This window comes from Wyeomyia smithii, chromosome 2, assembly GCF_029784165.1.
Source record: "Wyeomyia smithii strain HCP4-BCI-WySm-NY-G18 chromosome 2, ASM2978416v1, whole genome shotgun sequence".
Taxonomy (NCBI): domain Eukaryota; kingdom Metazoa; phylum Arthropoda; class Insecta; order Diptera; family Culicidae; genus Wyeomyia; species Wyeomyia smithii.
In genome coordinates this window covers 27766696-27789366 of record NC_073695.1, presented here as the reverse complement: position 1 = coordinate 27789366, position 22671 = coordinate 27766696, and the positions used below count along the sequence as shown (strand labels likewise).

Below are 22671 nucleotides of genomic sequence, written 5' to 3'. Positions count from 1 at the left end.
TGGACCGATAACGATGGTCGACTGGGTACAAAGGAATAATTGAACTGGAAAATCAGCGAAATTTCTTAAAATTAGGGTTATATTTTGCGGCGATAAACTGTTTATAGGCAACACTACCGTTTATCTTTGATGCCCTTGTTGTTATTGTAAAAATGATTGTTGAGAAATATTTGAAAATTTCACACTAGTAGTAGTTACGAAAATAGAACGCAGATGATCGCACCACCGGTAGCATAGAATATTTTGCTTGTCCGCACATAATAAATTTGCTCCCCGCTCTGTCCTCCGGTAGATGTGCCAGCATAATATCATGCAGCAAACAATGGCACCAGTTGCTGTCATATGCAGTGTCGCAGTGCCTGAAAGTTGACTCGTACGCAGCTCTCGTTTCCTAATGTTACGAACAAGAATGAAGCTGAATTTTTTCACACGCAGTCTTTTGTATCGAGTTGAGCGTTGATTCTTGCGTTGAAGGCATGACCACGCAGTCTCGAGAAAGGGAAACGAAACAAAATACAGAATATGTAGGCAGTGGAATTTATTCCGACCATATTATTGTTATCCGTTATCCGTTATCAGGAAGCAAGGAAAATGTGTGGGAAAGCTTGACCTTGGAACACTTCACCTATTTTCACCATTAAGCAGTAAAGCAACAATGTTAAAAATTATATCAAACAATTATCACATATTTTTTCATCCACCGACACATAAATGAATACTGCATTAAGTCGTTCTCTTGCTCTTATCGTTTGAAATCTGACGGAATGTTCGAGTCCCGGATCGGGAGAGACTGGTGGTGTCAGTAGGATCGTAGCGTTAGCCTCGCAATTGTCCTGTACACTTAACAGTCGGCTGCGAAGTCTGTGTATAGTAAACAGAAGGTCGAGTTCCGATACGGAATGTAGCACCAAGGCTTTATATTTTAATCTAGCATAGAAAACAAAAATGTAGTCCTACGTAAAAAAAAAATATCTTATTTTACCTAATATTTTTGAAAATTTCTCAACATGTCTGAAAACCTTTCAAAAAAAAAAACGAAAAGGTCAAAAATAAAAAGATTCCTATCCCATTTCAAATATAGTTGACAACTTTTAAATCAGAAACGCGCTGACTATACGCTCGATGCGATCATGGAGCTCTTGGCGAATAGGAATAACATTACTGGAGGCCTGAAGTAGAACCGCCTCCGACTTCGGGCCTGCATAAGCCGGAAATGAGGTAAGGATCAAGGAAGTGACTGCATCTAGGCAAGTGCAGAAGGAAGCCCTTTCTTTAGCAGTCTACAGGTCGCTAAGCGAAAGAAGAAAATTACAAAGCGAATGGTTGTGCTAAGCCAACATACCAAAGAGCTCAAGCCCCGCTGAGAAACCGGCCAGAGTTATTAAAAGACGTGGAGTAAATGGGACGCCCTAATATTCATGATAGATGGACCTGAGGTCTTGAGAGAAACTGAAAGGCGAAGCCTAGTTCAAGGATGTGGGTGGTGATGTGCAGAGTAACTGTAGATTTCGCACTGGAGCTTCCATAGGAAGATAAGAGTAAGGGCGCTAGCTACAAAATGGTAGCCGAGAAGGGTCTTGGGCAAGGATGTGCAGATTTGGTCACTTAACTCAGAGGTGATGGTAAGAGGTAAGTAGCAACGTAGGGTGATAGTGGCCACAGATAAGCGATTCGTCTCCTTTACCCTTTACCCTGAAGGTAACAGAAATCTAAGGTTGACTGGTCGATATGCTCCTTGAACATGTTAGAGAAGCCAGGTGCCAGTTGCATCAGGTGCTTTGAGAGGGGACAATAATCCTGGAACTGGCGCCCTAATGGACGACCAGCTGGGGCGGAAGCCCCAGGAGGTTGTGTACACCTCAAAAGAGCGACTTGTTTGCCAGGGTGAACGAAATGTTCTACTGCTGTTATTATGCACCGCAACGATGGTCTATCGAAAGGTTCACCTAGATGATCGACTTAATAACTATGGAGCTGATGGCCGTAGCACTGTTTCAACGCTTGGGCTGTTGAGTGGGGAAGTTGCTGTATAAACCCGAGGGCAGATCTTATAGGCAGAGCCACGTGTACCCGGAAGCATCTCTGGCGGAGCGAGTAGTGCCGCTCCCATCAACCAATATGCGCTAACTCGCCCATTGGAGCCGATGCCAGTTAAGTCCTAATTATGGCAACTGGTAGCATAGGAAACGGACTTTAGTCGGGCCTCGTTATAGTACCACGTCTTTGCGCTGGCACCTTCAACGAGCTTCTTAGTAAAGTTGTATAATAGCGGCTTGAAACGATGAAGTGATACCCGGTGCAGGGGTCTTCGTCCCGTAAAAGCTGGCAGGCCTTCTAGTACGTTCCGCGTTCATTGGTGGGAATCAGGCTAGACAAGGATCAGGTAGTGGGAATCAGTCTTAGGAGTAGATTTCCTTTCCTGACTAATGACGGTCGGTGGCGTCATAGTTGCTCATAAGGTGCTATGGCGATCTACTTTAGCCATGACCTCACTGCTTCAGCATAGGGGTCATTCCATACGAAGTGTACATGCCACTTGGACACGACCATCACAGATTTTGTTCAAAGTTGGGGGAATTATTCATCTACTGTCTCTTTGGAAAAATCCCAATTTTGGTATCGATTTGAATACCCCACGCTCTCTAGAACCCCCCTCTTTTTTGCAAAGTCACGCAATTTTTGTCGAAAATCTCTTGTTTCTTTTTCTTACAATTTATAGACGTAAGATGTCCGAAAAATACTGATAGATGATTTTTGAAGAAAATAAACCAAGGAATCCAGAAAAAATATAAGTTTTGACCGTAAGTGTTGCCAGATTAATTATTTTTGTATTTGAAATCTAAATTTACATTTTTCAGCAAATGCAGCCATTTTTATTTTAAATTTGATAATTTTATCGTGTTTCTTGGAAAATTTCACAAAAGGAATAACTATCATCCCGAGGTAATATGAGTCAATCTCGAGATATAACATTTTTACGAAAAAAGCTGTAAACTTCGTAATTATTTTGTTTTATAATTTATAGACCTAAGACACCTGAAAAATAGTGATAGTTGAGTTTTGAAGAAAATGAACCAAGGAATCCAGATAGAATATTGTTTTTGACCGGAAGTGTTGCCAGATAGATTATTTTTGTATTTTAAAATTAAATTTGCATCGGTGAGATGATTCTAGAGCTTCGAAAGGATTCGAAGAATAAAAGCGCTACCTACGAGACAGTAGCCGAGCAGGTCCCAGGGAGAGAGGTGCAAGTTCAAGCACTTACCTAAGAGCCAACGCTCCAGCTTAAAAACCTGTACGAAATTACCGACGGGTGCGACGTTGCACAAGCCATTTACGCGAGGTGCGAAGTGAAGGTGGCCACTGAGTCAATCCGTCTCCAAAAGAGTCCAGTGGGAACCGAGATGACCACCTGTCTACTAGCGTTAGTGGTTGCGAACTTGGCACTAAAGGAAGGCAAGCTTCAGATCGGCTGGTCAGTATGCCCTCTGGGTATGCTGTAACAACCGGACGTTCACCTCAAGTGCTTTGAGAGGAGACATAAGTTCTGGACCTGTGAGGGGCCCGATAAGAGCCAGTTTTGCAGGCGTTGCAGTGGTGCTGGCCATAAAGCGAAGGATTGCGTGGAGTCTTCCAAGTGCATGGTGTGTTCCGGAAAACAGGACACCAACCACTTGATGGAAGGGCTCACGTGCCCAGCGAAATCACGGGCGTAAGGATGACGTAACGAATGCGAATAAGTCAAGTATGGTGGCCATATGGACGACTAACAGGTTTCTGGTTCAGGCGGTTTTTTCAACCTCAAACGAGGTATACACTGTTGCCAAGATTAACGGAGTGTTCTCCTGCAGTTGTTACGCTCCGCCAGGTTAATCTATCGAAAAGTTTACCCAGATAGTCGACCCGGTAACTATGGAGCTGACAGGGTTAGTACCGTTGTTGGTGTTCGCGGGTTATTCAACGCCTGGGCTGTTGAATGAGAAAGTTACTGTACAAACCAGAGTAACCTCTTTCAAAGTTTAACCTAGGCCTGGTCAACGTTGGGAGCAAAAGTACATTCAGTAGAAATGATGCAGAGTCGGTAAACGACGTGACGTTCTTCAGTCTAGAAATGATCACAAACTGGCGAGTAGACGATGGCTACAATACAATAGCGTCCACGGCAAGCGACGTGTAGAGACAACACTCCAACCCACGGATGGAAGGCATCGCATTTAAATGCCGAGGTATTCGTGGAGCCTATGAGAAGAGCTGCTGACATCACCACGTCTGGGACTCGCCAGCCTAGGAATTCCATTCTGGTGGACTGGGGGACTGGTGTAAACCGAAGAACATCGGGTAGAACGCCGCCTAGTATTCTACAATCTCAGCGATTAAGAGTGCAATTAAGGCGAACAAGAAGACTTGTTTTGAGAGGCATTGTCAATACGAACTCATTACAAGATTCTTATGCTGACGCCTACAGGATTGTAGTGACCAAGACCAATAGCGTTCTAGCGATTGCGGAGCGATAACCAGCGGTGCTGGAGCGTATCATCGAAGACATAAGCCGAGTCTCACGTTCGATGCTACAGCATTTCTGACACAGACCAGGGATGCTCGGCCAAGCTGCCGGACACCCAATCTGTGAGCGATGGGAGTCGTGCCAAGATTAAGGTGAAGCTACGAACGAATGAGAGACTCGCCGGGATCGCCAACACCTTAAAGGTGTGCAAGACTCTGGGACTGGATGCAATCCCTAACTTGGCTATCAAAACGGCTATAAAAGTGGCCACAGGCAGTCATGCAGAAGTTCCTGGATGGCTGTTTATTTTCGCAGAGGTGGGCAAACTGGTGTTATTGCCGAGACTGTAAAACCGCCAAGGGAGCCATCGGCCTATCTACCAGCTGGACACTGTCGGTAAGGTGCTTGAAGGATTATCTTTAACAGCACAGAGGGTGTAAATGATCTGGCAAGAGCCCAGCTCGGCTTCCGGAAAGTAGGTCTAGCGCTGGATGGTATTCTCTCCGTCACCAAAACGGCGGAGGTAATACTCCATCGCAAGAGAAGGAGCATTCACGTATCAGTATTACTGTACAAGATTTTGAAAATTACTTCCAGGATTGAGTACTAGTTTAAAACACAGAGGAGGGTCAGAAGTACGTAATAATCACCGTAGGAGCACCGCAAGGTTCCATCCTGGGTCTGGTGTTGTGGGATGTCATGTACGACGGAGTGTTGAAGCTGAATTTCCATGCAGTGGCTGAGATCATCGGCTTTGTGGAAGAGATAACGCTGGATAATTCCCTAAATTTTTTATGCAAAAACTGCAGATTTTTTTTTCTTTTTGTATTTCTCGTGGGATCCGATTTCGACACTGCAGCAGTAGCTGCAGGTAGTCTACAAAAAAAAAATACCGAATATCTGCTCAAATGTTCTCATTTTTTTCATTCCTGGGAAATATACCCTAGCAGCATCGCCATTAAACAGGATGTAGAGTGCTTCGATCAACATGACGGCATACGAGGTACCACCAGATCATTCTCGATGATTAGATGGCAGCCGGCAGGCTCCAATCCTGCGAACTGAATGCGAAATTGGAATGGATGCACCGGTTTATTCCAGTAGTATACGGATGGATCGACAGGGACCATGGAGAAGTGAACCTCCGCTTGACACCGATCCTGTAACATCACGGTTCCTTCAGACAATAAATACACAGGTTCGGGCATGAGGGGGTGGTTTATACAGCCGACTCTTAGATTGTCCTGGAATTACAATACGTATAGCGGATCAACCTCCAACACGCCAGTGGTGACTAACTGCCATTCTAGAAAGTATGAGAGTGTAGAGAGTACATCATGTACGACGTTAGACTTAATCGTCGCTCCGGAAAGATAAGAGCGTGTTTTTTAGCCACCTTGGAAAAAAAACGTCCTTCTGACGAACTATTTGACGACTGAACACATTTAGCGGTTGTCAGCTGACGGAGTTGCTGCTGAATACAAATGAAAGTTTGATAAGTGTATTAGAGATCCGGCTGGAAGATGACTGAAGTGAGATACTCCGTACTCGCAGGATGGTGGCACCAAATCGACCAGGTGAGGGAGAAATACCGAGAGTCTTGAGCGGCCAAAAAGGACATCCATCGAACACTGTGTTTGATTCCCTGCGGATGTGGATATATATTTCTATAGACAGGTTCAAAGTAATCAGTATCAGACCGTGCCAATCTTTGGCATGTGCATCGACATAGGAGGGAACCTGATTACCGATGAGACGCTGCGTTGGAAACCACATTGTGTTGGAACCAACATTTCGGTTTTGTTGATCAGTGAAGAGGATAAAGCTGTCGAAAGAAACGGGAGTACAAATGAGGAGATTAACAAGCTGTGGATTCGCCGAGCTTACATAAGCTCATCTAATAAGTTTGGACCAAAGACAAACGAACTCGACAAACGGACGAACTCATTTGCCTATTCTATAGAAAGCCAATTCCAGCAATTACAACTCTCAATACTGCATACAAAAATCCCACCGGCATCCTGTTTCAAAAACTGAAGCCGTAGCAAAATGCCTTTCTTGGAGAGTACCAATGTGATTGGGCGATCCTGAACGGAAAAAAGATTTACCTCGCGTCAAATCATTACCAAGTTCAGTGAAGTAAACATACACGCTTATCGTTTGTTTGTAGACTTGAGGACAACATGCGATTTAGCTAAGCGCAACGAGTTATGGCAGATAGAGATGCCAGATGTTTTTAAAACACGTCTGCAATTACTCGAAACACCGGAAAATCTGCTTGAAATCTGAAAAACAACTTTCCGCGGTACAAAATAATTGTGATCGCACAGGTACAAATCTGCACACGTTTAGAGAAATCTACATAAACTATGGTAAAACTGCAAATATCTGCGAATCAATATAAGTCTGCACACGGACTCTAAAAATCTGCGTTTGCGGACAAATTTGCTTGACAAACCTGATCAGACTTTTTCGTGCCACCATTCGGGCCCATTGGTGACAGTGGATTGTCTGAAGCAGAGTGACGGGCGCTCGAACCTGTTGTTTAACATTGCCCTGGAGGGTGAAGTACGGAGAGCTGGCGAAAAAAGAAGTCTCATACTCGTCGTACAGTTTTTAGCTTGTTCACAACAGGACCCACAAGAAACCATTTGGATGACCCGGCCAATAATGAGAAAGTAATTCAAATAAACCTACCTGAATACGATGATTGTTGGAGTCGGACACGATAACACGATTCGTATTCGAAACGGCAATGTAATGCGGATGCTCAAGCTGACCTTCTTCTTTTCCACACGAACCGAACTTGCCGATGAATGTGCCATCCGATTGGAATACCTGCGGATATTAATTTAATGTGACCAACTCTGACCTATTTTTACAAGGAACGCTCAGCCACAGCGTACCTGAATACGGTGATTCTCCTTATCACACACATAGATGAAACCTAGCACATCCGTGGTGATACCCCACGGATAGTTGAACTTCCCATCCGCCGTACCCTGGGTACCGAAAGAACGAAGGAATCGTCCGGCCGGATCCAGTACTTGAATACGGTGATTGTATCTGTAAGGGCGAAATAAAAGTTAGCGAAACGAACTCCATTCGTGCTCATCTAAATCAACCTATCGGCTATGATGTACTGGCCGATTCGGTTGACGGCAACCCCTGCCAAGCAGTCGAATTCTCCGTCTCCGTTGCCGTACTGGCCGAACTCCTTGACGAAGATGCCGTTCGAGTCGAACACCTGGACGCGATGGTTGGAAGAGTCCGCCACTACGATACTATTGTCCGGGCCGACGGCGATGCCGCGCGGCCACGTGAAGGAACCTGGTTCGCTCCCCCGACCTCCTATCTGGAACAGTTGTCGGCGCTTCTGCAGGTACTGTGTCCTAGGGGACATACCTGCTGCCCCTGGTATACCGACTACTGCCGCCGTAGGAGAGGTAGGGGAGCCTACCCCGTTTTTTGAATCATCATCGGAGCTGAGGATGTCTGTTTGGCGCAGGGGAAGTCCCAGGCTCAGCCGTCGCGCGGCGGCCGACGAAGATGACGAAGCCGACGTCGAGGGTGTTGCTAGTGATGACGAAGTGGCTGACAGCGACGAGGAGGGTGTATCCTTGCTGTCCTTGGTACTGCGGTTACCGTACTTGTTTTTGAGGTAGCGAGCCCAGGAACTGAGGGCAGCACCATCTTTGTCGGTACCGGTACTGCGATCCGGCGAAGGCTCCCGCGATTTAAGGGCGTGCGTCGAGCGGCTACGCGACAAATCGGCTGGTTGAGAAGCGAGCGATGATGATGCGCCGTATCTGCGTAGGTAAACAGTAGCAAAATTAAAACAGTGGTATTATGATTTTGAAAGCAAGTAACTAGCCTAGAAGCAAGATAAGCCGACGGAGACGACGTTGTCGGTGACACCGGTTCATCATCTTCGTCCTCGTTGCCAAAGTTGTGCGACGAACGGCTGCGAGCTAGTCGATTGCGGCGATCCTGCAGGGCAGTGAAACGGCTTCGGTTGCTGCCGAGACGGCTGTCGGAGTCATCGCCGGTGGCGTCGTCTTCCGGGGCTACAACAGCCGTACTCTTGCTCTTGTTCAAAAACCGGCTCGTATATCTGAAAGGAAGGAATGTGTCCTACAAATGGTACCGAGAACGAAAGAAAGAAAGAAAAAAAAACAAGCGGCTAGTGGATGCGGTTTAAGCGAAACATTACCCGGAGCTGCCGTATTTGTTCTCCTCCGGTTCGACGTGGGCAGTGGTTCGTGAGCGAAGTGCAGAACTCGATGCTGAGGATGTTCCGTATTTCGGGCTTTCGTCGCGTTCATAGTTGCTCCGATAGCTGGTTGGGCTGGAGTAACCGCTGGGACGAGTTTCCTCGCGAGAGTTACGCTTCGAGTCCATAGCGGCCGCTTCGCGTGCTTGGATTCTGCTAAACAATGGCGAGTTTTGCTGCTCGCGACGAATAGGTGGAGTAGTGACCGTTGCAGTTGGTCTCACAGGTGCCGGCTTCTCCTCCTCCTCTTCTTCCTCTTCTTCTGATTCCTCCTCGGAGGACGTTTCTTCCTCGCTACTGCTCTCGGATTCGTCTTTCTTTTCGGTTTTCTGCTGCGTCGTCGTCGTTGTTGTTGTCGTTGCTGGTGTTGGAGTTTGTGACAGGAAACGGCTCTGGAAAGGTTTACGCTCCGTCGATGAGTTGGAGGTTGGCGAAGCGATATTGCGAGCAGGTTCAGCATTTTTCAAAATCGAAGCTTTTGGTCTGGGTTCTTCGGTGCGAGCCGGCGAGCTCGGCACGGGTGAAGCACTGGAGGACTCGCTCGAAGAGTTCGAGTCACTACTGGCAGAGCGTACGGGAGTTTTCTTCGACTGTGGTGCGGGTGTTCCCGCTTTAGCGGCCGAGGACTGACGGGAGCGGCTCGAGCGTTCCACTTCATCCTGATCGCTATCGGGCTGCTGGTCGTCGATTGGTGAAGACAGAGATGGTATGAAATAAACAAAGACGGGAAGAGGGTTCATTTTTGGTGAGACAGGGCTAGGGAGAAGCGCAGATGTAGACAGATGTCTATAGTTCGGGTGGTAACTTTAACGTGTGTTTGTGTGATTTGTTGGTAGAATTACTCGATGTGGGTTGCGACGACTAACGTGATAACATTCGAGTTTTGGTATTCGTTCGACATGCTGGCTGAGTCACATGCACCGGGAGATTAGTACTGCTAGAAACAAATTTACTGAATAAATAATTCGCTTTTGGAGCTTACGATTTTTAATGCTTTACTTTGAGTCTATGATGGTGTTGCTTTCCGATGTGCAAATTTCCATTCCCTTTTGAACATAAAATATTGAATAAGGACGTTAGATTTGTTAACTACGCGACACAACGACGTCACGCGGAACTATAGAATTTCCCAGCGAGGTGAGACGAACATGCCCCCGGTCGGGTATTGTTGAGTTATTAATCACAAACGGTATGTCCATTCGAGGTGGGTTTGGTTAACAAAATTATCGATAAACAGAGAGTAGCGCGCGATAGATTAAGAAACAGGTATGTGTTACGTATAATACTTAGCGAAGAGAATCCGAGCCATGTCTTTCGTTGTATTTGTAGTGTATTCAGTTCTTCTAGGTGTATTCGTTGTAACTAAAGAGCTAATTGTATCAAGGTAAAAAGTGCTAGAATTCCTCATCGGATCTCACCTCGACATGCGGAGATGAACGTCGGGCGGGTGAGCTCGGGGTGCTGTCGCTGTCGTCACTGTTGGCCGCTGCTTGGGCGGAATTAACACGAGCCTTTAGGGCAGATACGCGTTCAGCAGCAGGACGCTCCGGTTCCGTCGCTACCGGTGAGGATGGGGTGGTTGTCGTTGTTGAGGTACTTGTCGACGCACCCTTATTTTGTCGCTTGATTTTCGCAATCTCATCATCTTCGGATAGCTGTCTGGCCGTGGTAACTTTCAGTTTCGGCATCGTCAACGGATTTGGTTTGGGTGCGGTCGGAGTTGCCGCCGGGGAGGCCTTCTTCACTTTACCTTTTTCCGTATCCTGAAGTCGTTTCATCACACGGGGCGAATCCATTAGACGGAAGATTCCACTGAGCGGTCCTTTGGCGACATCCTCGGTGCTGGCCACCTTATTGGCCTTCTCCTCCTTTTCGTTGAAACGTACCTGCTTGGATTCGTTATCCGAGTCGTCGTCCCGCTGATGACTGCGTGCAAATCTAGACCGGAAACGGCCCTTGGTTGACCTGCTAGCGGGTTCATCGTCATAGTCATAATCGTTTCCACGACCATACCGAGATTCATTTCCGTACTTCTCTTTCTCCGGTGCGGCTTTAATCGGCCGTTCCCCAAAGCGACGTCCACCGAGCAATGGCTCGTCATCTGCATTCCAACCTTGCGCCTCCTGCTGCCGGAACTGAGCGGCCAATCGGTGATCACTTTTCGAACGCATCAATCCCGGTCCAGGGGGCGGTTGCAGCAGCATGCTCTGACTTTGACTAGTTCCAACCACGTCCGATGGCAGTTTCAGATCCCCATATGAAGACACCTCCATGATCAGCTTGTTCGGGTCGATGTTCATGATGAAACGCACCTTCCTGCTGTAGTCCATCGTTTCGCAATCAAAGTTCCTGATGAAATCAACCGTTCGCAGAAAAATCTCCTTCGTGTCCATTAACTCGCAATCATCCCACTCAACCGAGCCCTCGTTCATGTACTTCTCAGCTAAGTCGGAGTTGCTCTGGATGTTGGCGATCTCCAGCTCCAGGTTTTCCTTCATCGTCAGCACGTTCTTCAGCTCCGTTGACAGATATTTATCCATATCACCACGCAGATGATCGGTCCGGTCCTTGAGTGCCTTCTGCAGCCGGCGGTAGATTTCATCGATTTCCTCCGATACGCTTCCGCAGTTGTTCTGCAGGTTCTGTGCATTCTTCTCCACTACAGCCAGAACCTCCTTCAAACGGTGAAGACCACGTCGGATCTGAGCAGATAGAAGGAGATATCTTAATCATTTCAAAGACGGTATTAAAAAACTATTAAAACCTGATTATTGATACGATTAATTTCACGCCGCAGTATGTCCATGTGGGCACTCTTGCAATCCGCGCAGATCTTTTTCTCGCAGTGAACGCACTGAGTGCAGTACGCTTTCTCCGAGCAAACGTTGCACCGTTCCATCACCTGACCTGTTGAACAATTTGAAATTAGTTGGTACTGTATTTAATTTGATAGTTTGAAAGCAATACTCACCAGATGTTGGGTCCGGCAGTTCGCCAGTGATCTCGATGTGCAGCTCCAGGAACCGTTGCAGTGTCACGTTGGTCGGAAAACCTTGCACACCCTGGTAGGGGATGCGATGTTCTGCGCGGCATTCCGGACATTTTACCTGGGACCGGTGAGAATGGGTAATTAATAAACGTTTGCATGGGTAATTAATAAACGCTCTTTCGACTGGACAAAACCCAAATAGGATGGAGTGAAATGGATTGTGATAAATGATGGCAGTGACAGTATGGATATGCAGGAATATGATTGAAAAGGTGATTCAATTGGATTTTATTGTGGTGTTGTGAAATATGATCAAGCATGACAAAGTGTGCATGGGAGCATTATTAAAATGTGATGAGGTATAATGAAATATGGTATAAAGAATGATTCGATTTGACAAAGTGTATACTTTATACATATGAAAATATGTTTTCCAACTCCACTTAAACACTGATGATGGTTATAAGTCATAATCGAAATACGTATCTGTGGACGTTTGAAAGCAGTATTCGAATTTTTATGGTAGAATCAAATGGAAATCGAGCTTGTTTTTAAGCTTTTTTTCCTGAAAATATTGCGTAATATGCATACTCCTGATAATTTAAATAATTTATGAGCAAATAAATATTTCTTCAAATAATTCTTCAAACATCTATAACATACTTTTCGTTTTAAGTATGGTTTTGGTTATCTTGAAAAAAAAAGAATGTTCGAGTTAATTTAATATTTCAGTTGCTTCACAGAGATTGTGAGCCACAGGCTGATTCGCCACCATTTAAAAACACGTTTTATTATGTGCCATTTATTAACACAGTTTTTTATCATAAGTGCCAAGACAATCCTAGATTCTGTCAAACTTATAAACCACGCAATAGAGAGCATATTGAATTTGATATTTTATTCAAGAAAAGTTCCATTAGTAATTGTTTCTTTCACATGCAGTTGATATTTCAATAAAACCAGCAGCATTTTTCATTTTTGAACTACCTGCACATACCGGCAAGTTTGCGTATTCAATTTTAGGGTGCTTTTTCGCTCCCTTCCTAAGTTTTTAAGAAGTCGCATAAATTTGCCGATTAGTACAATGCTCTACCGCTCATGCCTGAAGTGTGAGAGCCCATATTCGGTGTGTATTCAGCCAACATTCGCAGTGAATATTATGATATTATATATAACACTAGATAACCCAGCAAACTTCGTCCCGCTCATGCTTTTTTATTTGAATAATTTGAAACATTTTTAAATTATTCCACATACATCCAAAGATTTGCTTCGCGATTTGTTTATATGTATTCTGCGAATGCATGACAAATCGGATATTGGATACGTTCAAACTGAAAAGACAAATCATTTGATAAGATTGTTTTTACCGGAACTGAACATCCTCGCCTTTTGGATGTACTTCATCACTTCGATTCTGATTATACTCATACTGGGTGGAATCCAGTCGTTGTTTTCCAGAAACAGTAAGTTATCATCTTGGATATTAAAACGCCATGAGGATTTTCTGACCTCTGAGCATCAATGTGATTTCGGAAACAACCGTGTTGGTTGCTATGGGTGATTAAAATGACTGTATGACTGACAGCTGGCGTTGCAGTAAAAATGATGATGATGATTTGTTAACCTATCGAGATTTTATTTGCAGTGAGTTATCACAAGTTTTTAACTCCGCCTGTTACGGCTCTCCTTGGTTCAGTTTAGCGTTTACGAATAGACTTGAATTATTGAGAACTGGAGCAGAGGGTCCAGAACCCCTGTAAAGGAGGATGGTTGCAACAGCTCTTAACCATGGCTGTTGCGTAAGATCCAATGGTTAAAACCCCTAAGCTAAGGTGTTATGCGACCCGTGTCGATTGATGAGGTGGGGGAGGAGGGCGGGGTTAACAAATACCCAGCCTCTAACGGAGCCTGTGGAGCACCAGGGCACCCTTCACAGTAATTAGCCCTTACTGCATCACGCGGGTAACTGATGCAGCGGACTCTTCTTTACCCAGCGACTCGTGAGAATTTTATGGATGACATCAATTCACAGAATTCGGCCACCGGCAGCCTTTCTTTGCCGGTACCCATGGATTTATCAGAGCGCAGTTCCATAAAAACAAACGCACCGGGCGGAACGGAGGAGATGAAGCATGAGGACGACTTCAACCTCGACAGCGAATCGTTGGACGGAAGACCCTCTACTTCATCCTTAATCCTACGTTCTCCACAAGGGAATGACGAAAGTCAAATGGACTTACTTCCCGGTCCAGAGACAAGGCCCAATGACGAAGGGAAACCCGAATCATCGGCACCCCTTGTCAAGCGACTTTCAAATGCGCAAAGGCGGCGACTGAGCAAAAATCTTCGCTCCGGTCTCTCGTACGAAGAAGCCAGGGAGCTGGCCCTCCTTCCGACAGAGCAGCTTGCTCAAACAAACCAAGTCGCCGTCAAGCGTCAGCGGTTGGACGACTCGGTGTCCCCAAACACCAGTACCAAGTGTCTACAGCATAAAAAACTGCGGAACGGCACTGGTTTGGGGTCATCGGGTCCGAAGCCGCTCCCGACGGCCACATTTAGGGACCTGGCGGGAGCTATAAGCCTTGCGGTTACTTCTGCTACCCACCCCTGCTCCCTACTCTCAACGGACCAGTTTTAGACTGTCCGGACCACCATCCTCGATCACATTGCTGACCAGGAAAATCCAACCACCAAACCCAAGCTTAACGGTTGCCATCTAAAAAATGGCTACCTGCAACTTGCCTGTGCCGACACCGACACAGTGCAGTGGTTGGAAAGGGAGGTACTTTCTCTCGTACCGTGGGAGGGAGCACAGCTTCGTGTATACCACATGAAGGATCTGCCAAAGGCCAGACGCTATGTCGGTTACTTCGCGGACAGTGCAAACTCTCCGGACGAGAATATCCTTCGTTCACTCCAGAATCAGAATGACCATATCTCTCCCAAAATGTGGCGAGTCTGTAACCGCAGATTGGTAAAGACCTTAGTCGAGCTAGTTCTGGATATCGACGAAGAATCGACCAAACTCATCGAAAATGGAAACCATGAACTGCACTACGGTTTCGGTAAAGCACGCATCCGAAAGGTAAGCGGAAGGCCGAACGTCACAGGCAGGAAAGACTCCGTCGCAATGTCAGGGAAGGTACGTGCGGGTAACTCCTCCGGGAGTACCCTGCCACCACCCAGGCAAAGCGATCATGCGAATAAGCTTAAGGTTCGCGTGGGCAACTCATCCGGGAGTGCCCCACAACCACCCAAACGCAACCCTGCGGCTGGGGAGGTACGCGCAGGATGCTCCCTCGGGAGCGCCCTGTCACCACTCAAACAACGCAACCCCGCGGCTGCTCGGACGGTTCCGCTGAAGACTCGCAAGAGTGTGAAGCATCAAACACCGAACAGTCGCACCCCCCGGAGTCAAAAACCGCCACAGAGTGCGGGACGACCTTCTGTTACCAATCGACTGCTGCAACCGAAGCCGAACAGTGAGAAAGAGCAACTTCCATCAACCAGCCAAACCGCTGCTGGCAGCCGTCAGCCAATACCCGGATTATCTTCCGATCCGGACAAAGACGGCAACTGCACTGCAAAGTGGGCAGCCTTCGCTGCGTGCAAGCGAATCTCATCACGCAAAAGGCGCCTCGGGTGTTCTTTGCAGAAGATTCGCCATAGAGTAGCTAGCGGCTGCATTCATCCAGGAGCCGTGGATCAACGAATCCAAAGTTCTCGAGCTTAACGCTCCTAACGGTACGTTAAACTACTGCGACACGCAGTCCAAAACAAGGACTACAATTCTGCTAAATAGAGAACTAAATTTTTTACCTATTACAGAATTTATCCAACGCGATGTCGTTGCCGTCACGGTTGAAGTACCGACAACCAGAGGAAAGCAGGAGATGGTTGTCGCGTCGACCTATTTCTCGGGCGACCAAGGAGACATACCGCCACCTGAAGTTGCTGCGCTCGTGCGGTACTGCAAGGCCATCAACAAGCCGCTTCTAATCGGCTGCAATGCCAACGCCCAACACATGATCTGGGGCAGCTCGGATACCAACACTAGGGATGAGTAAGGAGGTCCTTGATCTCACTCTATGTAGCGCCTCTATTTCTGAAAGGATTAAAAATTGGCATGTCCCCGATGAACCTAGTTTGTCGGACCACAGACACATTGTTTCCAATATAGAGGCTAACCCTCTGAAAAGAGAGCTGTTCAGAAATCCTAAGAATACAGATTGGAAATCCTTTAAGGAACTTTCGAACTTTCAGTTACAGCAACATTCGAAATTCAGTTGACCTGAACTCGGCAGCAAATGATCTACAAGAGATAATCATGGGTGCTTTCAATGCAAACTGTCCACTAACACAGCGGTCAGTATGCCGCGACGTACCCTGGTGGAATGATCAACTCAGTGACCTTCGTCGGGAAACTAGGCGATTGTTCAACAGGGCAAAAGTCACATCTAACTGGGACGACTACAGAGCAATGCAAAACGGAAATCCAGAGTTAGTCTCTGTGAAAGAATCCAAACTCTGCCGGAAGCTACGCGGCTCCAAAAGGCGATGTCCAAAGACCATACAAATGGTTTGGGACAAGTAAGGAAAGAGGATGGAAGCCTCACTGTCACAACCAAGGAAACATTGGAGGTTCTCATGAACACCCACTTTCCCGGATCGACAGAGACTGAAGAACTGAATAGTGATGGGTCGCGGCGGGACAACTCGAGACATATGGCGTCTCGGGAGTCCATCCTGCTGGCCCGCCGACTGTTCACGTAGGCTTCAATAGGTTGGGCTCTAAGCTCACTCGGCCCTATGAAGTCCCCAGGTCCAGACGGCATACTACCCATCTTTCTACAAAAATCGGCCGCAGCTATCATGTCCAAGCATGGAAAAGTTCACTCACTAGCAATATTTCATGCAAATGTGTTCTTTGATTAATCAGTTATCGTTCAACTATTTCCACTCGCGTACAAGTTTTCCATAGAAACGCTGCTGATTGTTTTTCGCTTCTAAGAGTTCCGAATACCATAGAAGGAGACTGAATGATTCAAACACGATAGTATTTATTGTATCCAAGTTCACTTGCGTTCAACACTATCACGAGAAGCTTTGAGATATTATCGCCAGTGATACAAAATTATGAATCCAAATGAACGTTAGATTGCGTTCAATTGTTTGCTTGCCGGAGCAAATAGGTATCATCAATGCTTACGGAAATTGTAGCATGGTGCATTAGCATCTAATACTTGAAATCACCAAGAATCATCGTGGTATATCACGGTGAAAGCACGACGTGGAGTAGCCGAATTACGCCTACAAGCAACCAACATTTGAAAGAATCATTGCGATCGCTTGAGTGCAATCGTTTACGATTCTTTCGTGAAACACTCGCTATATGTTGCTCGCTCCGCCTAAAGCAGGCAATACTTAAACAAAATCATCAAAGAAAGCTACCATATATTTCTTCGCTCTAAGTTGTCTCTTGCGAGCTTGAGAATGTGTAACTTTTAATAGCGATGGTTTGCTAGGATTGAAAGCTTATAAATAGCACGTTCAGAAATGATACCCGAATGATTGTTATGCGATACGAGTTTTTCCATCCTTGATCATGTCCGAGCTCATAAACCTCTTCAGAGCCAGCTTTATCCTGGGCCATATTCCGGATAACTGGCTGAAGGTGAAGGTAGTGTTTATCCCCAAAGTTGGAAGAAGAGACAAAACCCTACCTAAAACTTTCAGACCCAGAAGTCTGACTTCATCACTTCTCAAGTTGATGGAGAAAATAATGGATAAATATATCCGTGATGAGTTTCTCAAAGACTTCCCGCTGAATAGGAACCAACATGCCTATCAAAGCGGCAAGTCAACAGAAACTGCTCTTCACAGCTTAGTGACGTTGATTGAAAAGTCCCTGAGTTATCAGGAGACGGCGCTATGTGCCTTTCTTGATATAAAAGAGGCCTTCGATAACACGTCCTTTGCATCAATTAATACGCCTCTCCCCAATAAGGGAGCTGGATACACGCAATGCTCTCTAGCAGAGTGATCACAGCAACCTTGGGAGATTCGTCTGTAACAATGTCAGTGATCAAGCGATGCCCCCAAGGACGAGTTCTCTTGCTCTTGGTATGGTCACTAGTTGTCGACGTCATTGGATACGCTAATGACATCGTCCTCATCGTCAGAGGTAAAGATGACGCAACTCTGTCGAGCCGAATGCAAGCGGCTCTGGATGCCACCACGTTATGGTGTCTACAGGAGGGCCTAAACATGAAACCCTTAAAAACAGTCCCAATTCCATTCAGTAGACGAAGGAAGATCTCCAACACTGAATGGAGTTAGACTGGGCTTCAGCAATGAAGTCAAATACCTCGGAATTATTCTGGATAAGAAACTGAACTGGTCTGCACAACTGCATCATGCCGCTAGGAAAGCGATCTCGGCGATCTGGGCCTGCAGAACTCTGTTCGGTTAGACCTGGGGACTGAAACCAGACTTGACACTCTGGTCTCACAAGACCATTGCCCGACCAAGAATCACCTATGCTGCCCTAGTGTGGTGGCCTAAGGTGAACTGCGCAAGCCAAACTCGAAAAAGTTAAAAGACTTGCATGTCTTTCGGTTACCAGCGCTATGCGAACGACTTCAACTGCAGCCATGGAAGCAATGCTCTGCCTACTGCCTCTACATCTTCATGTGAAAAAGGAAGCAGAGCTTGGCGCTCTAAGGTTGCAAAGGAGGAAAACTATACTCGAAGGGGACCAAATTGGCCACCTTCGCATACTTAGGGAGTTCAAACTAACTCCGCTATTAACTACAGTCTCCGACTGGATTGACGTTAGGACCAACATGGATATTCTGTATAGAGTGATGGAAACAAACCGCTCTATGTGAAACAATGGAGGGCCTAATCTACCACCTGGCCTCGTCAGATTTTGTACGGATGGATCGAAAATAAGATCCCTAACAGGATCCGGTATATACGAACCCGGTATCAGGGAAACATTTTCCCTGGGCAAATGGCCCATCGTTTTTCAAGCAGAGGTATATGCAATATATATCTGCGCAAGAATATGTCTGAAAGGCAACTACAGACAAGCGAAAATCGGTATATTCTCGAACAGTCAAGCAGCACTACTAGCACTTAAGTCCGTCAAATGCGCTTCCAAACTTGTTTGAGCATGCATTGAAACTCTACGGGAACTCTCCCGGCAGAACTCAGTTTTTCTGTTTTGGATGCCCGGTCATTGCGCAGTCGAGGGTTATGAACAAGCTGACTACCTAGCAAGACAGGGATCAGCTCAGCGGTTTATTGGCCCCGAGCCGTGTTTGGGTACGTCCAATTCCGCTATCAAAAGCGAACTACTAACTTGGGAAAGGCTAGAAATAGTATCCCAATGGCAACAGGCACAGGGTTGTAGACAAGCTAAACAGTTTATCTATCCGACCCCTGGAACCGCCAGAAAGCTACTTAGTCTAAATCGTAGTGAACTACGGATAATCACGGGACTCCTTACCGGACACTGTCCCGCTTTTTACCGCGAATCGGTATAGTGTTGAACGACACCTGCCGATTCTGCAAATCTGAACCAGAGAGCTCAGAGCATTTGCTTTGCTCTTGCGGAGCTCTTGCTTCCTCTAAGTACAACTTCTTAGGAAGCTACCTTTTACCTCCATACCAAGTGTGGAGCTCTAATCCCAAACAGGTAATATATTTCATCAACTATGTTGTACCTAATTGGGGTACAGGTTTACAACAAAACAGTTCTACTCCATCAATGAGAACGAGCAATCCGTAACCTGTGCACAGCAATCGGGGCCAGCCACAAAAGACAATCAGCAAAAGACTGTCGCAGTGGCATTTCAGTACCCAGTGCCCTTCAAGCATTCAGGAAAAAAATCCAGTATTTCAGCGATTAAAATTTTCCAAAAGAAATGATGAGGTTTCATTATTTTTTTAAATTTATTTTTTTTTTCTGTTTAACGATTGATTTGCATTTTTAGTGCCTATTCTAGAGAAGTGCTAGTAATTTTGACACTAATCTTATGAACAATTTTGCTGAAGACCGAAACGTTCTAGGATAACTTCGTGCGATGAGTAATGGTCAAACTAAGATAAAATGCTTGCGTACTAGCGCCATGTAGCGGTGAAATTTCGTACTTAACTATTCACCATCCAGTAGCCATTGACCTTCTGAACAATTTTGCTGGAGACCACAATTTTCCAGGTCGTCGGAAACTCGAGATATGTACCTATTAAAGGTTATGCAGAATTTTTTGAGCCGTTCCGCAATACTCAGTGAAGCGATTCCAAACTTACTAACTAACAAACTTAAGTGGGTAGTTATTGGGAATAAATTGTTCAAATTAAAACACTTGTGCTGAAGTTGGGAAAGTATTTTTTTCTTTCGGTTAGCTTTAAGTAAAGCCAGGTTTTTTTTCTTCAAAACAGTACTAAACTATCTTCATAACTAGATCAAAATTTATTCAGATGTTAAAAAATCATTTTGGTTGAGCTTTACTATTCCATATTGCTGTATAAAGAGGAAAAAGTGTTGCTATATAATTCCTTTGAGGGTATGTTTGTATTATAAGTAAAATTATCTCTCGAAAAATACCTTGCTCTACTGCTAATTGAGCTAATATTAGTGTTATTGATCTGAATAAATGACAGAATCTGCATAGTTACTGTTTAGTTTAATCATCTGCAGAAGAGGAAGTAAAACGAATGTTATGTATTTATAATAAAAATTTTGATAGTAGTATCCATGTTACATTTTTGAAAAATCTATACTTAGCGTCTTAGCAGAGTGATTTAAGAAATCAGAAGAAATAATTATAAGTATTCCGTTGCCTGTGACATACAGTCATCATCAGTGCTTATGTGGACCGTATATTATGACCAGTCTTCATAAGCACTGATGATGACTGTATGTCACAGTCGAAATACGTATTTGCGCGGACGAAATTTCAATTTTTTTCCCCAAATTTCTAGCAGAGTCTAACGGAATACTTACAATTATTCCTTTTGATTTATGTTACGTTTGTTCAATTTTGTAATCGATGATTGTCCGATTTTCATTGTCGAACACTATACTGAAAATTTGATCAGTTCGTAAATTCTTTGAAATTTATTCGAACGACAAGCTTCGTCCTTATGTGGTGATCGAAATCTCTCTGTGACCTTTTGACTTGTCACCACTAAAAGTTACATCAAGAGCAACTTTCCGCTAATTGTTTGTAAGTGATATAAAAAGTGAAATTCTGAGCAAAAAGTTAAAGCTGAAAAAGTAATGACACCAGAATGGCTTTCGAGGAAGACACCAAGAAGAGCGTCTTGATCAAATGCTTTAACCATCTAGCGGTTTTCTTCATTTTTACTCCGCGCTTTTTACTTTTTTCACCATCAAATGCACCGTTTGTTTTTTGTTGTTGTCGGAGAAGAATTTCATTCTTCTCTTTGCAATGTGTAAGGCAGTGCATCCTCCTACTGCTAGTGAATAACTCACCTGTCGCTTGACGTAATCGATGAGACCGTCCATGCACGGTTCCATGCAGAACGAGTGCTGACATGGTAGCAGCTTCGGATTGCGGTATCTGTCCAGACACACGCAACACGTTAAAAGCTGTTCAAATTGCTCCATTTTTCACTGCAACGAAAAGAAAAAGAACAGACAGAAAGAGTGCGTAAATAAATAAGCGTATTAATAAAAATGCCTGCAAGGAGATAAAATGTTACAGAACATTAATTGATGCTATAGAATGTCGGGCTGTGCGTGGGTCTTCAATACCTAGATGAGACGATGCTGGCCGATGGTGTAGGGAGGCGTGAGAGTTTATTGCTTCGCTCCATTATGTTCACTGGATAGAAGACGAGCATAGAAAATTTCCCCGCATAGTTTAGCTGACTGAAAGTGGCAGGAAAATATCAGTGCACAAAAAAGAAAACACCCTCCAGCATCGAATGAAATGGATGTGCATTAAAACGAAGAAGCTTCTCCTCGCGGACTCTGTGGCGATGGTCTGTGTACAAAAGCTCTCAAACGGAGATGTGTATTCATTGCGTGCTACTTAGAATGGCAGTGCTGACACACTTTCAGCCGTGAAAATCTCACCGCCATTCAACAACTAACAAGCCGTGAAAAACGAATGCCTCAACAAGAGTACTAGAGAAAAAATGGCATAATGTTAATGGGAGCGGTTTCACAAAAAAAGCAAAAAAAAACAACTTCGGTTGATCTTTAACATCTCGAATAAACACGGCCACATACCGAAACTTGGCAGAGCTGCATGCCACCACGGGTCGGCGCGTGGCGACCGCCGAGGTCACGTTATATGAGGGCGACCGCTGACAGTACCTAACAGCCCTGGACCAGCAGCGGGAGATTGCTTAGGGGTGGTGAGGGTCGGACACTGGGCCGTCGACTCCTCGTAAATGCCACAATTACCCGGAAGCACCTCTGACGGAGCGAGTAGTGCCGCTCCCATCAACCAAATGCACTCCCCCGTCCATTGGGGCCGACACCAGTAAGGTCCCAATTATGGCAACTGGCAGCGAACGAAACGGATTCGAGTCGGATACGCTAAGGAACCACGACCAAGGGCTGGCACCTGCATCGAGCTCCCTTAGTAAAGTCGCGTGACAGCGGCTTGAAACGGCGAGATGGTACCCGGTGCAGGGGTCTCCGTCCCGTAAAACCTGGCAGGCCTTCCAGTACGTTCCGCGTCCATTGCCTGGTGGGAATCAGGCAGAGAAGGATCAGATGGGGGGGAACTAGTCCTAGGACAAGATGCCCCTTTCCTGACTTACGCGGGCGGGGGCGTCATAGTGCTCATAAGGTACTATGGCGACCCCCCTTACCCATGGCCTCACTGCTTCGGCATAGATTACCATGGGACCATACAA

At 45.6% G+C, this 22671-nt stretch overlaps 1 protein-coding gene across 8 annotated transcripts in view; it reads right to left on the bottom strand.

Moving 5' to 3' along the window:
* Positions 1-22671, bottom strand: part of LOC129722357 (RING finger protein nhl-1) — a 165082-nt gene that overhangs the window by 26396 nt on the left and 116015 nt on the right. For 3 of the 8 annotated variants that reach the window (XM_055675742.1, XM_055675741.1, XM_055675740.1), the window contains 9 exons: positions 21275-21415; positions 11749-11884; positions 11542-11684; positions 10196-11479; positions 8718-9454; positions 8379-8618; positions 7630-8313; positions 7411-7570; positions 7202-7342 (listed from right to left, as the gene is read on the bottom strand). In XM_055675742.1, the coding sequence (XP_055531717.1) occupies positions 7202-7342; positions 7411-7570; positions 7630-8313; positions 8379-8618; positions 8718-9454; positions 10196-11479; positions 11542-11684; positions 11749-11884; positions 21275-21409 (3660 nt within the window). In that variant the 5' untranslated portion in view covers positions 21410-21415. Of the gene's footprint in view, positions 1-7201; positions 7343-7410; positions 7571-7629; positions 8318-8378; positions 8639-8717; positions 9455-10195; positions 11480-11541; positions 11685-11748; positions 11885-21274; positions 21416-22671 lie in introns of all 8 variants that reach the window. The other 5 variants (XM_055675745.1, XM_055675746.1, XM_055675743.1 and 2 more) reach the window with 5 other exon arrangements.